Source organism: Uranotaenia lowii, chromosome 2 (genome assembly GCF_029784155.1).
Source record: "Uranotaenia lowii strain MFRU-FL chromosome 2, ASM2978415v1, whole genome shotgun sequence".
Lineage (NCBI taxonomy): Eukaryota > Metazoa > Arthropoda > Insecta > Diptera > Culicidae > Uranotaenia > Uranotaenia lowii.
The window spans coordinates 13,820,048-13,841,505 of NC_073692.1; the positions used below are offsets into that span (position 1 = coordinate 13,820,048).

The following is a 21,458-nucleotide window of genomic DNA, read 5'->3' on the forward strand; positions in this document are numbered from 1 at the left end:
CAAAATCATCTTGAGCGCACACGCGCCATAAGAAACGAAGAGCCTCTGATCATACAGTCCTTAACATGGGCCGAACGAACAGGTTGCATACTCTAAGGAAATTGATTGTCACCACTCGAGCCAGACACCCTCGTCTGGCTCCTTTGACTTCGGTTGTCCGGATCCGGATTTATAGCGCTTATTTTTAGCTTGCGCCACCAAAATATAATGCTGTTTGAGGCACACACCAGTTCTGATTGGCTGCGGACTCAATTCCTCTTCAATACAAACAATGTATTGAAGCTTCAAGAAGCTTCTAAGGCCCCTCTAAGCTTATTCAACTTGAAGTTTATTTTTAAATTTTTGATTTTTTTAAAAGTCCTGGAGAAAAGTAACAAAATGATTTGTTTTTACTCACTGGAACAGTGGGATGCTATTAAATTCTTGTTTTTAGAGCGGATCTTGTTTGGGAACAGCGTCGTTTATGATATGTCGTTGAGCTTGATTTTTTTCCTCTCAATCGGGGCGGCGCGCGATTTATGGCGTATGCCGGCATCGAGGCAGACACACTGGTAGCTCTAGCTTTCATCCCCCGGTGTGGTTTTGTTTATTTTTATTTTTGCTGTTTGGAGTGCGTCGCGCAGCAGGCGTCTCGGGAACCTAACGGCGACGCCTTGCGCTTTGCGACGCCTGTGTCGCGTGGCGGCGGCATTCCCCCCATTCTTATAAAAGATGCCCGGTTGCACAATCTTGCAAACAGTCAGCGTTCGTCGGTTTGTCGGCCAAGAATATTTAAAATCTCGAAGAAGTGGCGGTTGAGAAAACCTGTCCAGTCCAGAAAAATAAAAGAAAATCGATCCTGAAGAAAGGACCTTTCGGTTTCTGTCTGTGAAAAGTGAAGATTGTTCTCTCGAAACGACAAAACATAATCTGTGCTCAGGTGAAGAGGTGCTGAAAGAAGAAGTTAATTAACCTTTGCCAAGGATAGCGATAAACCGGTTCGAAGAAAGTGAAGCCCACAGTTGTCGAACCCTTTCGAGCAGGAAGTGCACATTTGAAATTTCTCAGTGTTTAAGTGCGAGAGATACACCGGAAGACCAACCCAGATCAAGTTCATGGTCAATCGTAGTTGATCGTGAAAGTTGCAGGAACGATTAAATTCACTGAAAAGAAAGAAAAGAAACGTGATAAATCGCTTAGAAAAGATTTAACAATGAAATCAATCACCGCCTTTCTGATTTTCGTTGTTATCCTCAGGATAGATAGCACATTCAGTGCATTACGTAAGTATATTATCTTGGAGCAGAAAAATAAATATTTCTTTAAAAGACTTGTTTTGAGTTTTGATCGAAATGCATTGGATTTGACACAACTGTCATAATGATGAAATAAAACTTGAATTAAAACACTAAGGAAATCAAACGAAATTGATCAATTATAATCTATTACTTCAAACTATGAATAAAGCATTTCGGGTTCAATGATTAAAGGTGGATGTGAGTAGTCAATCAAGCTAAGCTAAGCTAAGCTAAAAGACTTGTTTTGAGTTTTGAAATTTCAAAATTTGAAATTATTTAAAATATTCAAAACCTTAAAATTGGATCCTTTACATCATTTTACAAATTTTGCGATGAATTTATAAATGAAAAGGTTGAACAAAAAATATTTACCTATATTTCAATAAATTTAACCTGAATATTAAAAGTAACAAAAAAACGGATTCGGATGAGGTATTTGGACCTGTTATTGCCTGTTTGATGTTGAATTTGGAGATCCCACTTCGTACGCCTGAATATGGAAGTGTTATAAATATACTTACTTTAATTTTATTTTGGAAACGGCTTTCTGAAGTTTTCAAGAGCCATTTGATGATTTGTGCTCAATGTATGGCTTGTTTTTCAAGTGAAAGTAGCGTATAATTTTTCAAAACTTCTCGTATTCAATCAAACTGTTTAGAGCATTCGAAAACATGAAGTTTTTTTGTTTTATTTTCGTAATTCACTAGAACTCGATCATTATAAAATTTGAAATTTGTTTTATTTTATAATTACTGATATGATTTTTTGTTTAAATGTTACATAGCTTATAATGAGGTAGACATAACGAACACATGGAGCGAACTGGGTACCCCGCCTTGCTGAGAAAATACGTGTTTTCTAAAATAAATTTTCACGAGGAACAGTTTTGTAGTTCCTATTTTTCAGCAAAATAGAAATCTCCTTGTCATATTTATAAAAATATTTAAAAAAAACCATCCAGGTTTTCAAGTGACGAAAATTATAATTGATGAGCACTTGAAAATAAGCTCTTATGATCGTTAAATCACCTTGATCTATAATGTACGCACCGCAACATGATGTACACAATTTTCCTCAATTTTCATTTTCATTAATTTTTTTATTTTTTTTTTACTTAACTTACTTAATGATCCCGCGCCGATCCTCCGGTGCATAGGGCCGTGGTAAAAGACCTCCACTGTTGACGATCCGGAGCCAGCGTCTTCACCTGGTCCCAGTCAAGATTCTCGTCGACAGTTCGGATTTCAGCGGCTAGGCTTCGCCGCCACGAATTTCTGGGTCTGCCTCTTCTTCGATGACCTTCTGGATTCCAATCTAGCGCCTCTCTGCAAATCTCGTTTTCATCTCTTCGCAGCGTGTGCCCAATCCATCTCCACTTACGTTCCCGAATCTCGATTTCTAGCGCCCTTTGATGACACCGGCGATGTAGTTCCTCATTCGAGATCCAATTGCCAGGCCACCAAGCGCGGATGATATTCCGCAGGCAGCGGTTTACAAATACTTGCAGTTTTCGCGTCGTTACCGCATATGTGCACCAAGTTTCGCACCCGTACAGCAATACGGATTTGACGTTTGAGTTGAAGATTCGGATTTTCGTTCGTAGAGAGATCTGGCGTGACCGCCAGATGTTTCGGAGACTCGCAAACGCAAATCGGGCCTTTCTTATCCGGGTTTCGATGTCTTTTCTGGTACCACCATCAGGCGTTATCTGGCTACCAAGATACTGGAAGCACTCCACTTTCTCAACTTGTTGCCCAGCTACCATGAAACTGGAGGGATTTCCTGTGTTGATCTCCATCGACTTGGTCTTTCCGACATTGACTTTGAGACCTGCTGCCTTGGAACTTTCGGTGAGATCGTCGAGTTTGCTCTGCATATCTGGTTGTGTTTGGGCGAGCAAAACAATATCGTCAGCCAGGTCAAGGTCGTTCAGTTGCTCCATTGTTGAAGGATTCCACGGCAATCCTCGGTTCGGTGCACAGTCAATCGATCCAATCAGAATCTCATCCATTACGATGAGAAAAAGTAGCGGTGATAGAATACATCCTTGTCTCACTCCAGCAGTTACCGGGATTGGTTCGGACAAGACACCGTCGTGCAAGACCTTGCACGAAAATGCCTCGTACTGTGCTTCGATGAGATGGACTAGTTTCTCTGGGACCCCTCGTCGCCTTAGAGCCGCCCAGATGTTTTCATGGTTAAGTCGGTCGAATGCTTTTTCGAAATCAACGAACACCAGCAGAAGAGAGTCCTGGAATTCGTTGATTTGTTCCAGTATGATTCGTAGCGTTGTGATGTGGTCCACACATGATCGTCCGGATCGGAATCCAGCTTGTTGCCGTCGGAGTGTAGCGTCTATTTTCTCCTGGATCCTGTTCAGGATCACTTTGCAGAGTACTTTGAGGGTTGTACAGATCAACGTTATGCCTCGCCAGTTACCGCACTCTGTCAGGTCTCCTTTCTTCGGGACCTTTACGAGGATACCCTGCATCCAGTCGGCCGGGAATGTTGCAGTATCCCAGATGTCAGCGAAAAGACGGTGCAACATTTGTGCTGATAGGGCAGGGTCGGCTTTGAGCATTTCAGCAGGGATGCAATCGATCCCAGGTGCTTTGTTGGATTTCATGTTTTTGATTGCCGCTTCTATTTCAGCCAGCGAAGGCGCTTCCGAGTTGACGCCATTTATGCGACTTACTGTTGGCGCTTCGAGCTGCAGATTCTGTTGGCCATCGCTATTCGTGACTCGGAAGAGTTGTTCGAAGTGCTCAGTCCATCGTTTGAGCTGATCTGTTCGATCGGTCAATAACTGACCTGCTCGGTCTTTTAGCGGCATTCTTGCATTAGTCCTTGCACCACTGAGGCGGCGAGAAATGTCATAAAGTAATCGGATATCTCTATTGGCGGCGGCTCTTTCTCCCTCTTCGGCTAGGGAGTTTGTCCAGGCTCTCTTGTCTCGTCTACAAGCTCGTTTAACTGCCTTTTCCAGCTCCGCATATCGTAAGCGGGCGGCTGCTTTGGCTGACCCGGTACATGCCTGCTCAATTCCGACTTTCGCCTTTCTCCGATCATCGACCATCCTCCAAGTTTCATCCGACATCCATTCACTTCTTCTTCCACAAACTTTACCGAGAGTACCATGGCTCGTCGTGATAAAGGCATTCTTGATTCCACACCACTGTTCTTCGACTGTTCCGTCTGTCGGCAGCTCCGAGGCTCGGGATTCTAGCTGTTCAACGTATGCCCTTTTCACCTCTGGATTCTCCAACCGGCGGACGTCGTATCGACACCCGACTTTCTCCTCGCGCCGTTGGACACGCGCAACTCTCAGTCGTATCTCGCCAAGGACGAGGTGATGGTCAGATGCAATGTCTGCGCTTCGTTTGTTGCGGACATCAAGAAGGCTCCTTCTCCATTTTCGGCTGATGCAGATGTGGTCAATTTGATTTTCTGTTCGGCCATCTCGGGATACCCAAGTGACCTTATGTTTTATTTTTACTCTAATAAATTTTAAAACGCCTTTTGAGCTACACCTTGACTATTTCATATCTGACGATTTAGCCTATTGGTAAGATGTCGGAGAGGTAATTAGAAGACTCAAGTTCAGTTCCTGGTCAAGGCGATTTTTTTCATATTCCATTCCTGATCGGTTATTTTGTAATTTGCATTATACATTTGCATCATCCGCCAAAAAAGCACCAGAAACATCATGTATGAGTTTTGCTTAGACACGAATGCCACAAAATGGTAAAGTGTCATGAATAAACCAAAATAAAGTATGAGTGTGTGTGTTGTTATTGCTTTGTTTGATGGATCTTCGAATCACCGTTTAAGGCAAAATGCATGGATCAAGAATGGTAAATGAAAAAAAAAATCGCCTCGATCCGGAGTCGAACTCGAGTCTTCTGATTATCTCTCCGACACATTATCAATAGGCCAAAGCTGTAGCTCTATCATTCTGTTGACTTCATCCATTTGAATTCGCTGCGAGATTCTACGGCAGAAAACGCTAATCTTCCCTATGTAGAAAAAAGATTTTGTAAACGTAAAAACCTTATCACACAGTTAATACAATAAGTATTTTATTACAGGATACGATACTCAACGTTCTTATTCTCGAAAGAGGAGGGAAGAAGTATCTATAGCATCGAGGCGTTGGGGCGTTGTTTTTTTACTGGTCAAAACTTTACTGAGTTAACAAACAGACAGGACACTTAATTTTCATAATGATAGCCTTCTGTTTTTTTCGTTTTTATTTATCTTCCCGTGACAACCAAAAAAGGCTTTAAAAACATTTTTTTTTACTAAGGAACGATTTGCTATCTTCAAAAAAGTTTGAAAATTACCTTTAAGCACAGATAAACAAATGTACAACTTAGCCAGGAAAAGTGTGTTAAGTAACAACGGCCATTTTGAAACAATTTGATGTTTTTTTGTTACGCCACCAGATTTCTCCAAGGACATTGGAGAGAACTGTCTAAAAGAAAGGGCACAGTGAACAACACAAAATTACAAAAATCATGTCAGTTTTGAATGGGTCGTATTACTATTCGACTAGTATCGAGTAAATTGATGTTGAAGTTTCGACACAAATTTGCGATTTGCATAATGAAAATATTTTTAGCTTAAAGCAGTTATTCTAATTGCTTCTAACAAGCATTAAGCACTATATAGAAACAAATATGATTCGTGAAAATACCCGCTTAAAGAAGCCTTGAATCGGTATTGCTGCGAGGGATCTTAAATTTAAAATCCAACTGGATAAAATAACTGGTTCTCCTGGCTTGCCTTCAGGGTTGCCGAAATCACAGAAAAATCTATAATTCCACAGAATTTTGAGCAAATTTTCATCGCACATTCTGTGTCACAGTACTTAGAATTTTGGAAATATTCACAGATTTCACAGATTTTTTGAATTTTGTACATTTGTCAATAATTATATTATTTTAAAAATATTCATTCGTTTGAAATATCATGATAATATAGTTTATTTTAATTTATTTTTCTCAAGTAAATTGTAAAAAAAAAACCAACATTACATGAATTTTCAATTAAATTAATGCCTTCTCCATCACAGAAAACCATCACAGAATTTCTGGGTTGAATCACAGAAAATCAGATTTTTTTTGGCAAAAACACAGAATTTTTTTCGGCAACCTTGCTTGTCTTAAGTTGTTAGTTAGCTCCTATAGTAAAAAAAAAATGGAGGTAACATAAACCAGATAAGTTTACTAACGCAAAAAATTTAATAAATTGCAGCAGTCTTTTCGACTACAATGTTTATTTATTTATGTTTGAGAAATATACAAGTGCGCCCTTGCGAGTATGAGGTACTGGTAACGAGTATGAGGTAACTATTGTAATTGAGCTTGTTTAGAAAATAAATAAAAGTAGATTTGTTCTAAAATAGTATATGTACAAGTACAACTACACAAAATTTGGTTGAAAAATATTGTTTTTTGAAAAAATTATAAGACAAATAAAATTGGCCCATTCTTACCCCTTAGTGGGGATGGCTAGGGGCCACGTTTGTAATAGTTGTCTGTTTGAAAAAAATGTGTTACCAAAAATTTAAAAAAAATACATGTGTTTAAATGAAGAATGATCCCGTAGAGAGTAAAAATTTTATCTGTCATGAATTTTGGCTTACAGTTTCATGTAATGATGATCAATACATATTAAATAGTCAGTTCCTTCACTTCAACCGAGGTTATTCATTCAACAGGAGCAGATAAGATTATTTTACGTTCTCTATGCCATATTGTGCCGTTGTATTTTTATATTAATTGCTGGTAAACATGTGCTCCTCCTGTTATAATTTGTTATCGTGGTAAATGGATGGCCCTTTTTAATGTTCTCTCACGCTGGTCCTTGCTAAATTTTTTATTATAAAAAAAACAATTTTTTTTGAAAAATAAATGTTATTGGAATTTACCATAATCTTATAAAAAGGCTGGTAGTTAAAAAAACGTTCATAATTATTTGGATTTTCGTTTTTTCTTCGGTTTTATTGTTTTTTCTATCACTGATTGCAATTTTCTCGGCTATAATGCTGGTTCCGGCTCAAACAGCTCGTTTTGTATGTATGTATGTATGTATGTATGGGCCCCCATCGGTAGCAAGGTCCTGCCTATGTCTGTGTGGTTGGCCCAAAGGCTTCCACGGCCGATGGTTCGTCGAGAGAAGGCATCCAACCTTCAGAAACCTACAATGGTTGGCTATCACTCCGCTTGTAAAAGTTTCTTCAGGTTATCCCCAGATGCATTCTCTCTAGAAAATATATAACAATATTGAATACAATGATCAAATAAAACGATAAATTGTCTATATACTTAATAAAAATAAAATGAAAAAATCAGCAATAGGTGAAAAAATCTATTTAATTATTATACAGTTATAACAAGTGGGAGTGAAGCAGAAGCTACTTCTTAATAAACGCTTATGGAAATATAACTAAATGAATAAAAAATTACCGTTGGTTTACCTGAAAATGAAATAAAACATTATTATGATTGCATCTCGATTGGAATAAAATATTTAGGTTTAATTGAACAGATTCCCTACGTTAAGATCCTTGTAAAACTAGTGGAATACCATATTTCACATTTACATTTTGATTAAAAAAAAAAAAATTATTTAAATCGATAACCAATTGATGAAACACATATTTTGTTATATTTGATCTTTCTATTCCACCTCTTTTATTTAAACACTGTCAAATCATAAAGTTGCGATGGATTTAAAAATTTGAATTAAAAAATGTAAATTTTGGAAGGAAACATATGTTCATCATAAAAATTCTTTAATTAAATAAACTTATTTCCGATTTCAAAACCTTCATAGGAATTTTTTTTATCATTTGTATCATCGTCATATCAAATCCAACACATCAACTTAATGCATTTATTACCAGCCCGCCCAAGCACATTCACCTTATCACTGATCCCCTTTAAATCCCTTTAAACGACAATCAGAATGCACTGCACAATCAAAATAATTTTCTCTCCCGAGACCATAAAACTGGAAACACATCCTTCGTTTATAAGGAAAATTTTATGCTTAGGCTAATCATCATGATATTCCACTCGCACCAACAATACCCCACATGAAACACGTAACAACTGCCCACCAATTTAATTTTCAAAGATTAAATTCGAAATTCCGAACTACACAGTAGGCCCTGACTTTGCCCATTCAGCTCTTCGTTGCCACACACACATGTACGCATGAACCCCAGGGCGAAGCCCGACTTCTGCGTACGATAAAGCCCCGTCTTCTCCACTCCATGGAAGCGCACCACAGATCGAACACAAAATCACTGCAAAGAACTCAAACACTATCCTCCCCAACAAAAACTCCGTCACTTTACAAAAATTTCACATTACTACAACTTGGTGTACTAAATAGGAATTCAAATCTGCATCGAACCAAACACCATCATCAATGTCATAACTTCAAACACCCGCGGAAGAAAAAATAAAAGCTACCATAGGCGACGAGCGTTCGTTACAGACTGGCTCAAACAGCTCGTTTTGTGTTGATAAAATCTTGGAAGGTATTTTCATTTTTTCCAGTCCAATTCGGTGCATACGAAATTGATCTTAGTAGTGGTTCCACACTTGTTGCAAAGATACCACTTTTCAAAACCAAAATTCTAGCTTTTTTTCTATTTTTTCTCTAGTCTTTCCATCAAGGCCTTTAACAGTGCTGAGAAATGTGGCTTCTGTAGAGTTTTCGCTGAAGACATGCTTTTTTTCTTTATAAGTCCGAAGCACTTATCTCGCTTCATATTGGCTTCATGGGACGAAAAAAAGCAACGTCTAAAGTCTGCGTAATATTTATGTGTTGAGTTCGAAGGGAGACATTTAAAAGAAATGCTGTGTCGCAGCCGCAGCCCGATGTATTTTCGCGACAATATTGCATAAACTGCAATGAACTACTGCAATGAAAGAACCTTTTGATTGTCTATCAAACCAAGCAAATGGCACTGTTTTTGTCAATTTTTAACGACGAGAGCACGTGAAATTTTACACAAGTTTCTGAGGATATTTTGTTTGAGCTAGTACATTTGTTCATCTGTGCTTAAAGTCTCAGATTGTAAGTACATTTAAAATATCAACCAATCATAATTATTAATTTTAATCGTGAATTTTTTCAGTAAAATCAAAAAATGGGGAATTGAAAAGCCTGAAACAGGAAAAAAGCCAACCAGCTTAAACTGAATGATATCTAAATGCTTTTGTTTGGAATAGTCAAGACGCAGTTTATACCCAACACGATCATCGACATAAAAGATAATTAAAAAGTTTAAAAACTTGGACACTATTGATCGCTAGCCTAATACTTGATAACAGGAATCGCTTTGAACTACTCTAGAAATGCTTTTATTGATTATGTAAATCATAACTTACATTTGTAATTAGTACAAAAGTGAAATCAAGCGCAAACAAGTTGTTATTTTCAAAGGTTGCTTTGCTCATTAGCGATTTGCAGCAAAACTTTTTGACAAGCAGCGCCCACTGCTTTCTGGTTCTTTCTTATGGAACTAACAAAAGGGTGATGATAGCTGTGTTTTAACACGGCTGGGAAAACGAATTGTTTCTGTTATTGCGAATTCAGGGAAAACTGTAAAATTCAAAGCATTTATAATGACTGAAGCTTGTAAGAATTTTTTTTAAATTTACATTTTATAAAGCTTTTGGCGTAAACAACTGAACTTTTTGATGGTTTTGTTCTCAAAATTCTATTTTTAAATTTTTAAATTTTAACCCTATAGGAGTTGTTTCGATTGAGATCAATTTTGGTGATTTTGCTACGTTGGTGATTCTGTCTGATCAATTTGAGAAGGATCCTGATGTATAATTTAAAGACATTTTTTTTTTAAATAATTAGGTACAATTATGTTCTCAAGTTGAAATTTGTTCTCAAGTTGTGTTTAATTAGCGGTCACTGCACTTTTCAACTTCAAATTTTTCGAGAGGACGCTGCTCCAAACACTTTCTTTAAGTTTTCCACTCTGAAAAATCAGATTTTTTATAATTTCTATTTCAGATTTGTTGCTTTTTTGTGTATATTGAATTAAAGTTTTGGTCCTTTACAGAAGAATCTGTAATTTCATAGAATTTATTTGTAGATAACAGTTTAATAGTTTCACATTGAACTTTTACATCAATAACAATTCATTTTATTTTGCTTGTTTACGTGTGGTTTTGATAAAACAGTCTAAGTCAGGCTTCACAACTTTCTGCAAGACTAGCTGGATTGCTGATTCTCTGTCGAGGTTTAGTAAATCATTGAATCCGGATTCTAGATCTCAGGTTCATCTACTAGATGTTTTGGGTCACTTTCTCATTCAGTTGCAATGCATTCTGACAAACTTCTGTTTGTTAGTAAGTCACACGTTTTAGACGTAAAATCCGAATCCTAATTTCTGATTCTCATTCACAGTTTTCTAGACTGTACCTTTGTGGTATTGTTGTATTCTTTCTTATTTCTGAATCTCAAGATAAAAGCTGTTATGTACAGTAAAGTAAATTTGTAAAGTAAATTTGGATAAACTCATATACTCATGTTAAACGAATATTCAATACAATTTTAATACAAGCAAAAATTCGCGATATTATTTAAAATCACGTAAATTTTTTATTCAGTTTTTTTCTACAATATGTTTCCTTATTTCCAGCAACAGTGATAAAAAAAATCTTTTTAAAGCAAACGCGAATTTCATTCCATAATCTCATTTAAAAATATTCAGAATTATTCACTGAGAAGTTTCATTTCAGTCCCTCAGGGAACCAACAAGTTCGTGAACAGTTCCTCATCGAACCAAAACGGTTCATAGAAAGTTCATAAAAAAGCATAATTGTCACAAATGTACATTAATCGTTTATAAGCTCTTAGCACGTACACAAATGTTTAATAATACTTCAATGTTCGTTCGAAGTTCGATAAAAGGCACTCGAGAGAAACTCTACCGAGTATCTTTTATTCAACCAAATGTGAACTTCAGAAATTCAAAATAAAGTAGTTATGTGACTTTTGGTAACTTGGGTTTCTACGGAAACTTGCATTTTCACCACCTTATCGGATTCAATCGTGCCTTAAAAAGTATAAACAAACAATAAAACCGTTAGCTCCGACAAGTTTTGCAAGGAATAGAATCCTTTTTTATAAGAAAACGAAACAAGTTTTCAATGCAGAGAAAAGGCGATCTGTTAATGCTTTTGAGAGTACTAACTTATTTTGTCCATGCGAAAATTGACTTTGACTACAACTTTGCTTAAATGTATTATATTAAATGTTTTGTTTATGAAAAATTCACCAGTAATGAATCAAAAATACTACAATTCATCAAAATATTCTGAGTTGATGTACCTTATGTCAAAAGAGATACATGAATTTGATAATTTTGATCGTAAGTGTAAACTTTAATTTGACTGTATGATGAATTAATGAAACCTACACAGAAATATTTTAAATCGTAATGTTTCAGTTCCGCTTATTAATATTAAACGACGGAAAGCGAATGTTTGTTACTTAACAATCGTCTGATTCGCTGCATACATACTTAATGCGCAGCGAAAGAAAATCCAGACAGCTGAATGGAAATCAGTTGACATAACTGAATTTCCACTTAACGTCGTTCAATCTCATCTGGCGTTTTCCAGCACGAGCATGCCACCTGTTTATTTGGCTGACTTAAGTGTTTCGATAATTTTCTTACAATGATAAGCTTATACTCTACCAGCAACAAATTTTTCCCCACTTTATATGAATACATGTAATCTACGGCAATGATTTTTCCGATGAACCGTTCATGTTTGAGCTCACATATGACTTATGATTGTTGAAAGTGGAGAAAATTAAAGATGAATGTAAAATTTGGAATGATTGATAAAAACTATTTATCATCATTCACTATCACACTTGTGATAAACATTTTTGTTTAATGTCATTATAATTACACGGTTAAAATCGTGTTGTAAAATAATTTCCTAGTTAATCTACTGAGTGAGCTCAACCCTTTATCATCAACTTCAAATTATGATCTACATCCACCGGACAAAAATTCCATCGGGAACTAACAACCGGGTAAAAGCGCGTGGAGAACCACGTGATCTATTCTTATCGAAAGTTACACAATTCAAGCCAATTTAAAACGAAACACAGATGCTAATTTAGGGTGTGCAAATTGACAATCATTGATAGGAAAATGACAACCTGAACTTTTTCTAATCAAAGATTTGCGTAAGAAAAAGTAAAGGCGTGAAGCTACTGATTACCTAGCTAAAGCTACTCTCGGTAGTAAACTGTCATAAGACCGATACTCCTTGATAATGGTCACTAGCCGGGGTGCACATCATCGGTAATTTTAAGCACGTGCCTGTTTCACGGTTATTACACACACCTAAGTTGAAGCCGCTTGAAATAGAACGCGCGAAACTTCTTACAGTTCCTCCGGATTAGAGGCTGCAAGCGTTCGGTTAAGTGTGCCAGTTTCTTGAACAGATCTTCGTCAATAGCTACCCCCAAATTAATATTCTGATCAGGTGCCTGCTGCAAAACTGTCGATTGACTTCGATCGGTTTCGATCAGGCCACTGTAAGGGTGAGCGTTGATATTTCCGATCGCATTTGTATGGTCATTTTTAAGGGTCAAGATCGAATTTCAATTGCGATGTAAAAATGTTTAGCTTGACTTGCCTCACTTAACACCTTTTTTCCAGGAAAAACTAAGCTCCGGCTATTATTGTAGGTATAACATGAGTTTTTTTGGTTCTGTTATCAATGCAGATATGAACCAAACCAAATCTTTTGATTCATGTCATGATGTATCGTTTAGATTTAAATTGTAACCTGTTGATGCAAATGATGAGGGTTCTTACGCGTATGTTAGACGGATCCAATCATTCCAATCTATTTCATATGAGCTATTTCTATTATATAATGATAAATAAATAAATCAAGATAAAGATTCTGTAGCTCAAACTAAAAAACCAATGTCTAAAAATTTAGTTTGATTCTTATTTCAATTTAAGTGCTAAAATAATGAAAGGAAAATATGAAAAAAAAAATCTCGAAAGAATGCTTTTTGAACCGATTAAGAGAAAATGCATTGTTATTTGAGTTTTTTCATCATTAGAAATCATTTTTAATTTTATTTTTCTATTTGGAACAGATATTGTAAACAGGCAAAAACTAACCCTGGTGATTCACATAAAAATCTAGATTACCGATAGGGTTTTGTGAAAATTGACTGAAAATTTATTGTTTTGACTTTTGACCGTGAAAATGTCGAGAATGAAGAAAATATTTTGTAGCCAAAAACCAATAATCTTTGAGCAGAAAAATACAATTTAATGAGCTATTTGAAACATTTTTTCGGAAAACAAGCTAAATTAGTAGAAAACTAGATATTTTATCCTACCTACTTTCTTTTAAATCAAGTTTCAATAATATCAACGCAGAGAATAGACAACGAGCCCAGTACAAAAAAGTTTTGAGTTCGTGTGTATGAATTTGAATGGTCGTCCATTTTAAACCCGTGTTTTTGCTGTCAGTATCATAGGCCGAGGTGCCAGATGATTTTGTTGAAATGCAATCAATTTCATTTTAAAAAAAACTTTCACATTTCATTGCCGAAACTAGTGATGCGCGACAGCTCAAAAGCCGCTCATTTCAACCGGTTTTTCAAAAAGAGCGAACGAACTGTGGCTTTTAAAAAATTGAACCACGGTTGGTTCAAAAACGAGCCGATCATTGATTTGAGCGAGCTGCTCCGAGCTGCTAATTCTAATCTCATAATCTCTAGCCGAAACGGAGCACTATCGTCGAGATTGCCTATATCCATTAAAATTGGGCAAATACTGTGAGGCAGCTTTGCCAGATTGCAAACCGCTCAAGACCGGATTTGGATTTGACGAAAAATCAAAAATGTACTGATTTTGGCAAAATGAAACTTGATGACCTTTTTTTTTTGGTCGTCAGGTAAAATTTTCGTTTTTCCGCAGAATCCCGTTAATTTTTTCGATAATCCGTAGAAATTCCGTAGGAAATGCTGAAAGTCCATAGATTCTGAGCATCGATTCAGAGCTCCGTAGAAATGCTTGAAATCCGTAGATCTGACAACGCTGCTGTGAAGTCTCAGAACGGCCCATTCTCAGGGTTCATTATAGACTAAGCACAAATGGAAATATCGATAACTAGATACTTTATGTTATGCTGGCAACTGCTATCGCTAATGTCGTGGATGGAATCTACTTAAGAGAGTCAGAGGCATATCCAGGATGCCACAAGTACGAGGTTCCGCAACTTTGAAAAAAACATAGCCAGTGTACATTTTCTATCCGTGAGTTTTTTTTTAACAAAATTGATGGTTAATAAAACGCACTCTCCTTTTCATCAGGATGTTTGTTTATACATTTTCAAGCTCACAGGGTGTGCTCAGGCAAGATCGACCTTAAATGAAAAATAAGAAACAAACCCTATTTCGACGGTTGTGATCAGTTTTTTTTTCGGAAAGGTTGATCATATTCACCAGAAAAACAAATCTTTCTAAGCCTCGCAGTCCTCTTTGAACATACATACATAAAACATAAAACAGATCAACTGTCAATTTAAATGAACATTGACTATTTTATAAACTGGTTTTAATACACTTGAGATAATCTGATTAGACTTACCGGCTAAATTTTTATTCAGGGGCTCCTACGCTCGATGGACTAGTGGGGCCAACTTTGTTTGGTCTGATGGTTCTCGGGGAGCGGGTTTTGATGATCACTAGTAACTTGGTGGAGAACACTTTGAAGTTCTCACACGACCTTTTTTAAACAATTATAGTTTTTTGTCTGGGCCGCCAGTTGTCTCCAAAAATACAAAAAAGGGCTGCCAAAACAAACCTTAGAAAAACAAAAGTTTTGTCAGTTTTGAATACGCCGTATGAGTTGTTTTGCATGTAGCATAGCATAGCATAGCATAGGGTGACTACACACATCTTGCATTGGCTGATACACGAGGAACAACTGATAATCAAGAGCAACGCAAGATGCCAAAATGAGTATCTGGATTCAATATTCATTGCAAGTGCTGCTCTTGAATATCAGTGTGGTACCATCATGCACACCGTGACAAGTCAATGTAATCATAGAAGGGATTATCTGAAACAGCAAAAATAACTCTTTATGTGCAGAGAACTCATACGACCCATAAAGCTGTTTCAGAAAGGAATGGGAAAGGATGTTTAAGTGGAAAATCCTACATGGCAAATAGGATTGACGAAATATCTATAAATATAATTAAAATAAAATGAAACAATCTCACCAAAGTTCATTGATAGGCGATGAGAGAAGGAGGCAGATTTATATTTGATGGTCCTGTTGTACTAATGGCGATCATCCCTGCACCTTCCAGTCACTGTTGCTTGATTATCCAGCAAGTGTTTATGAATCATTTTTCGGGATTTCTTTTCTTCTGCTGATATTTTGTATAGCACAATCGTCACTGCTATCCTTACACATATTTCGAAAAAGAAACTCGAAAACAGATAAGGATTATTGTATTTTCACGAAAACAAATGAGGACATTGCGAGGTCGAAAAAAAAACTCCTTCAAAAATCTAGATCTCGTTCAGACATAAAATTGACACCGGTTCTTGTAAGACAAAACAGATATTCACAACACTCGGGTCGGTTCACTGCAATTAATGATCAAAAAAATTTCCACAACAATATTCCTCTTTTGAGCTTTAAACTTTAAAAAATCCAATCAATTTCTTTCTATTTGAGAACATTTTCCGCAGCACGAAGAAAAAACGCGTGTTGACGCTTCAGCACACGCCTACTCTTTTCCACTTCGTGAGTTATTTTGCATGTTACAAGAAAATCGCTTATAAACTTTCTTAACACATTCGTCATGTTGCATTATTAAAAAAAAAAATCTTAAATTGAGAAGTAACCCGCTTTGGGATGGCTACAATTAGAACTAATCATCAAGAATATTCCTATTTGACTGGACATAACCGATGCGTCCTCTGACCCCAATAATCGTTCAAGAAGTGCGAAAACTTATTTCAAAAGTGTTAGTAACTTTGACTGTCTCAGTAGTTATTTATAAGTTTATATAGGATTAGGCCTTTTCGAAAACTGAGCTATTTTAAAGTTATTTTGTAAGTTTTGAATGGCACAATAGCTTGCACCACTTCAAACCAATTTTTAACGTATTTTTTAATGATAGCGAAATTTTACACACTTTTCTTAAGATGTTCCATCATGTATCTCTGTTCTCTGTCGTACGACTCTTCTATCTACATACTTATGCTATGATACGTACACAGCCAGATCTTGTCAGCATACCGGTGAGTAGTAAAAGTACATTTACTACTCATCTCAACTTGGACGGGCCCAGTGTGCAGTATTGGACGCAGAGACAACTGGAACCAAGGGAGGAAGAAACGTGGACAACAGTACCATACGTTTCCATGACTAAAAGGGACATTTTAACGTTGGAAGCAAATATTGAAGCCAAAGGGGTATGAGTGTATGGAAACTTATTTCGAGAAAATAGGCTTTTAAGTTGTTGTGTTTGGCAATCTTCCATATTTTTTTCGAAATTTTTTATTTTTCTATGGAACGTAAAAGTATGTAAATAAAATTCTAAAAATCTGAAACCATCGTCAGATATAGTTTAAAATATGGAAAATCGTTTGGCATCAATAACTCAAAATCAACCATTTTGTCACTTACAACCTTTGGCTCTGAGGGCCTCATATGCTAAATTTCTGCTCTTCTTGATGGTGGTCTGTGTGACTTCGTCCTTCTGTGGATGGAAATGATCCAAATCCCTATTAATGATTTTACATTTTTTTCTTATTTTCATTACTTAAAAATTTACGATTTCAGTACGTATTGCATTTTCTTCGATATAATAAAAACTTGTTTCGGATTTCGATGCATTATTATTTCTGGTCTTTGACCTTGGATAGTGCCTTTGCTCTCTCTTGAAAAGAAACAGTGAAAGAACAAGAACATATAATTAGTTTAAGCATCCCCCTCCCTTCGAAAAAAATCATTAAAAAGATTAAAATACTATAGTAGAATAGTAGTTTTAATGATAGCTATTCTATGATATATTGATATTTATTTATATGAGTGCGAGATAAAGATGTTGATTTTGATTATTCGATGTATGAACTTGTAGATTTTTTTCTTATTGACCTGTAAAAAATCGTTCCATTTCACTATTCATTTGTTAATTGAGCAGGAATTCTACTGTTTTTTCGGTATCCCTATACGGATCATCGCTTTTTGGAAAAGTTCAGCTCATAGAGTTTACAGCCAATATATCCATTCTAACACCATCAACTATTTCCCTTCCCCTCTCACTTCCACAACACTGCCACTGTAGTTTGAATCAGCATTTTTTCTTATTTGAAATATCGCACACCTTCGCCAACCAAATTACGTAAATTTCGTAAAAACAAAATCAACATAATTTTCATAATTTTCACATTCACATAATTTTCATAAAAGACGAAAAAACGCGTGCGCCTGGTACAATTCTTCTATCTATATGAAAATAAACAGATGCCCCCTCAGAATGCTTGCTTCGTTTATATCAAAATGTAAATTAATGATTTTTTAATGAAAACCAGTCCGTAGTATGATTCATAACGTTATTTGTTCGTCAAAAAAGGGTCAAATTCAAGCTCTTCAGGGTTAGCAATTTTTCAACACAGAGTTTCAGGAATACCGTGAAGGCGCAGTATATAAATTGTTTGTCTCACTAGATCTGGACATTTCATTTCCGTGCCAAAAGTGTACGTTTTCCAGTTATGTGTGTTGTTTAATTGTTTGTTTTCTTTTGTAATATGGGGTAGACGATTCAACTCCAAATTTATTATGTAAACTCGCAAACATGATTTGTTATCATTTTTCACAATTTTCCCTTAATATAAGCTTCTTTGATATTTTTTCTTAATTTAAAATATTTTCTTTCTTTTTTTCTTTTGAAAATTTTTGAATAACAAACAATAAATTGTGAACAACCAAAATAAAAAACGATTGAGGATACATCAAACCTCAAACTTATAGGTACAAGCTGTTATAAATAAAAAAATATTAAAATCTGACACATCTGAAGGTTAACTGCTACAACAAAACCATTGAACTAATTTCTGCATTAATTTCTTAAAATTTTAGCTTTCAAACTATGATTGAGCAAGTTACGATAGTGTTTCGATTCAACAGTTTTATTTTTACAGAAAATATGAAATCAAGGTTCATCGCTTTTGCATTTTGCAAAATTGAAATTTATACTCAAAATGCAGAATTAAAAAAATCATTATGTTGATTTCATTCTTGTTCTTTTGTATTGTGTAATTCGACGTAGGTGGTTTGTCGAACGGTTAGAATTCCTATGCACAATCGTACCAGAAATTTCCAAGAAATAATCAAGAGGAAACGATCGATAATCCCTCCATAATAATGGACTATTGATGATTACCTGTTTAAGATTGTCAATAGGTGATTACAGTATTACCAGTATGGAATACTAATCACTTGGTTACATTTGTGGTGCATGGGGGTTGAATTTTGTTTTTAGAAGAAGAGTTTTTTTTTGCATTGATCGAAAAGCTTTATTGAGTGTACTGATATTTATGAGGATGTGTTTTCTTTTCCTTTACAGCTCCCAGCATAAAGGTGTGCTCCCGGAACGATCCCAATCTGAACAAGTGCGTCACCGATTCGGTGATCTCGCTGCGACCCCTCCTAGCAACCGGGAAGATCAGCGATGACTTCACCATCCCGCCGCTGGAACCACTTGCCCTGGCCACCGTCAATATGGACCGCGGGGCAGAATTTAAGGCCACCTTCAGCGACCTGCTCGTCAGCGGCCCAAGCAACTTCCAGATCGACAATTTGAAGTGAGTCTAAGTGCTTGGAGACTAGGGAGAGAGAATGAGCTCCATAATTACTTACTTAGGTACAACTAGTTAGGCCCAACGATTTAACTCTCGCCTTCCCACTTAATTACAGGGTAAACCTCGACAAGCTGACCTTCGACTTCAACGTGTACCTGCCGAAGCTGTCCTTCCGTGGAAAGTACGACCTCAAGATCAAGCTGCTTCTGTTGAACATTGCCGGCGTCGGAGATCTCAAGGGAACTATCGGTGAGTTACGAGTAGTGGGCTTACGGGGGGTTGCGTGTTGATTAATGAATCATTTTAACGGTGATCGATTTGAGCATGCGTCGGAGTTAACTGTGCATGCAATTATTAGATCTAGATTCTGACTGTCTCGATCGCGGTAAGACCTTTTGAATTGATTTTTTAATTCTATTTCTTCTCCAGAAAACAATCGTGCCCGCGTCAAGTTGTTCAACGAGCTGTACGAGAAGGACGGCAAACAGTATATGCGAGTCAAGCGGCTGGCCGTCAAGATCCAGATCGAGAAGGGTCATTTCGACATGAAGGACCTGTTCAACGGAGATCCGGTTCTGAGCCAGGTCGGCAATCAGTTCATCAACGAAAACTCACGCCTCTTCCTGGATGAGCTAACGCCCGGCCTTGAGCGATCGCTGTCCGAAACCTTCAAGAACACTGCCAACGAAATTCTCCAGACGTCCACCCTCGACGACATCTTCCCGGCCAAGTAAATGTGTCCAGTGTTGCCAGTCAACTCCTTTTATTTTCCTGCTCTACGGTCGGGAAAACTTTAAACCAAAAATTTGTTGAAACTTAACAAACACTAGGTAGCGTGACCTTCTTCTGGTGAAATCTTTTCTAGTTTCAATTAACCCTCCGATCCCCATCCTCAAACCATCAAACGAAAGAAAACCGTTTGTGATAGTCATGATAATTAATCCCTCATATCCTCCTCCCTTAAATAAGCTATAAGACAAAACTTGAGGAATGCGGACACGTTCTGAACCCATGATAAGTCAACGCAATTGGCGAAATGTGATAGAAATCGGTTCAGGTTTAATCCTACAAACGAGGTTTCAAGTTTTGGTGATACAATCTGATCCATCTCACAAAAGTTAGTTAGACTCTATCTAGAGAATTGATTGAATTCAATTTTTAACCATATCTGAGATACAAACTCCTGCAACTTAATCGAGAAATCTAGCAGATTGGGATTCCAAAAGTGGCTGTAGCTGAATTAAACCTTCCGATTTCGTCCGGATATGACGGTGTCGGTGACGTGTCTTTTTCGGATTGTTTTCGTACGATCTTGTTCAGATTTTTACTGAAACTTGTTAACAGAATTAACTATGTAATGATAATAGAAATATCGAATCTGTACCAGTGATGACGCTGAAATGTGAAGTAGAATTAAGTCTTTTTAGGGTAGAGTTTACTCTGGAAATGTAACATTAAAATAATCAAAACGAAAGAGGTTGTTTCGCTTTAAAAAATCCGAAAATTCATTCAATGGTGCGAGAAATAAGTGCTGATTTTCCGACTCTCTTATGTGTTTCTCCGCACCTTTATGTGTTACCTCCGCACCGAATTCGAATGTAATTGAAATAATGGTATTTAGAAAAACATCTGATAACCTCAACACTGTTTGACGGCTAAAAACAACAGGATCAATAGAATGAAGAAACCCTTAGCAGTGTTGTGTCTAGTTTAGCTTCTGTTGACTATTCATTTCCACCTTAAATCATTGAACTTGAAGTGCTTAGATATGATACTTCATTTAAAACTTCAGATAACATATTTCATTAGACTTTGCTCAACTTATGCACTTCAAATTCCACGATCGCTGGCGTGGCTAAGCAGAACAAGCGCTACCTCGCCAATGGTCGCTACTCCGTGATTGATCGAGACCATCAGTTTTGTGCAAGGGCCAAAAGAATGGTGCTTGGGACTAGCAGTTCATTCACAATGCACAAAACTCATGCTCTCCCTTTGAAAATGGTCAATGACGGCGCTGGCCACGTCCTATTAGTCAATGAGGAATGAAGGAAGGATTGTAAGTAGGATACTTCATAGGATCGATTAAAAACCTTTTATCCTAGGCTTGCCAGATACTTTCAGAAAAAAGCGGGACATTTCTTGAAAAAAAAGCGGGACACAGCCGAAAAAAGCGGGACATTTGAGAAAACTTAAAAAAACGGTTAATTGTAAAGATAAACTTATACGTTTACCATCAGCCATAGAAAGTACACTAGGTTTTGTTTTTAA

At 36.7% G+C, this 21,458-nt stretch overlaps 1 protein-coding gene across 1 annotated transcript; it reads left to right on the forward strand.

Moving 5' to 3' along the window:
- The first annotated feature begins 747 nt into the window (after positions 1–747).
- LOC129748508 (protein takeout-like) lies at positions 748–20,664 on the forward strand. Its single transcript, XM_055743157.1, has 4 exons — positions 748–1,262; positions 18,956–19,193; positions 19,306–19,439; positions 19,620–20,664. Exons 1-4 carry the CDS (start codon positions 1,193–1,195, stop codon positions 19,922–19,924), a joined length of 747 nt encoding a protein of 248 aa, XP_055599132.1. The 5' UTR covers positions 748–1,192; the 3' UTR covers positions 19,925–20,664.
- Positions 20,665–21,458: the final 794 nt, after the last annotated feature.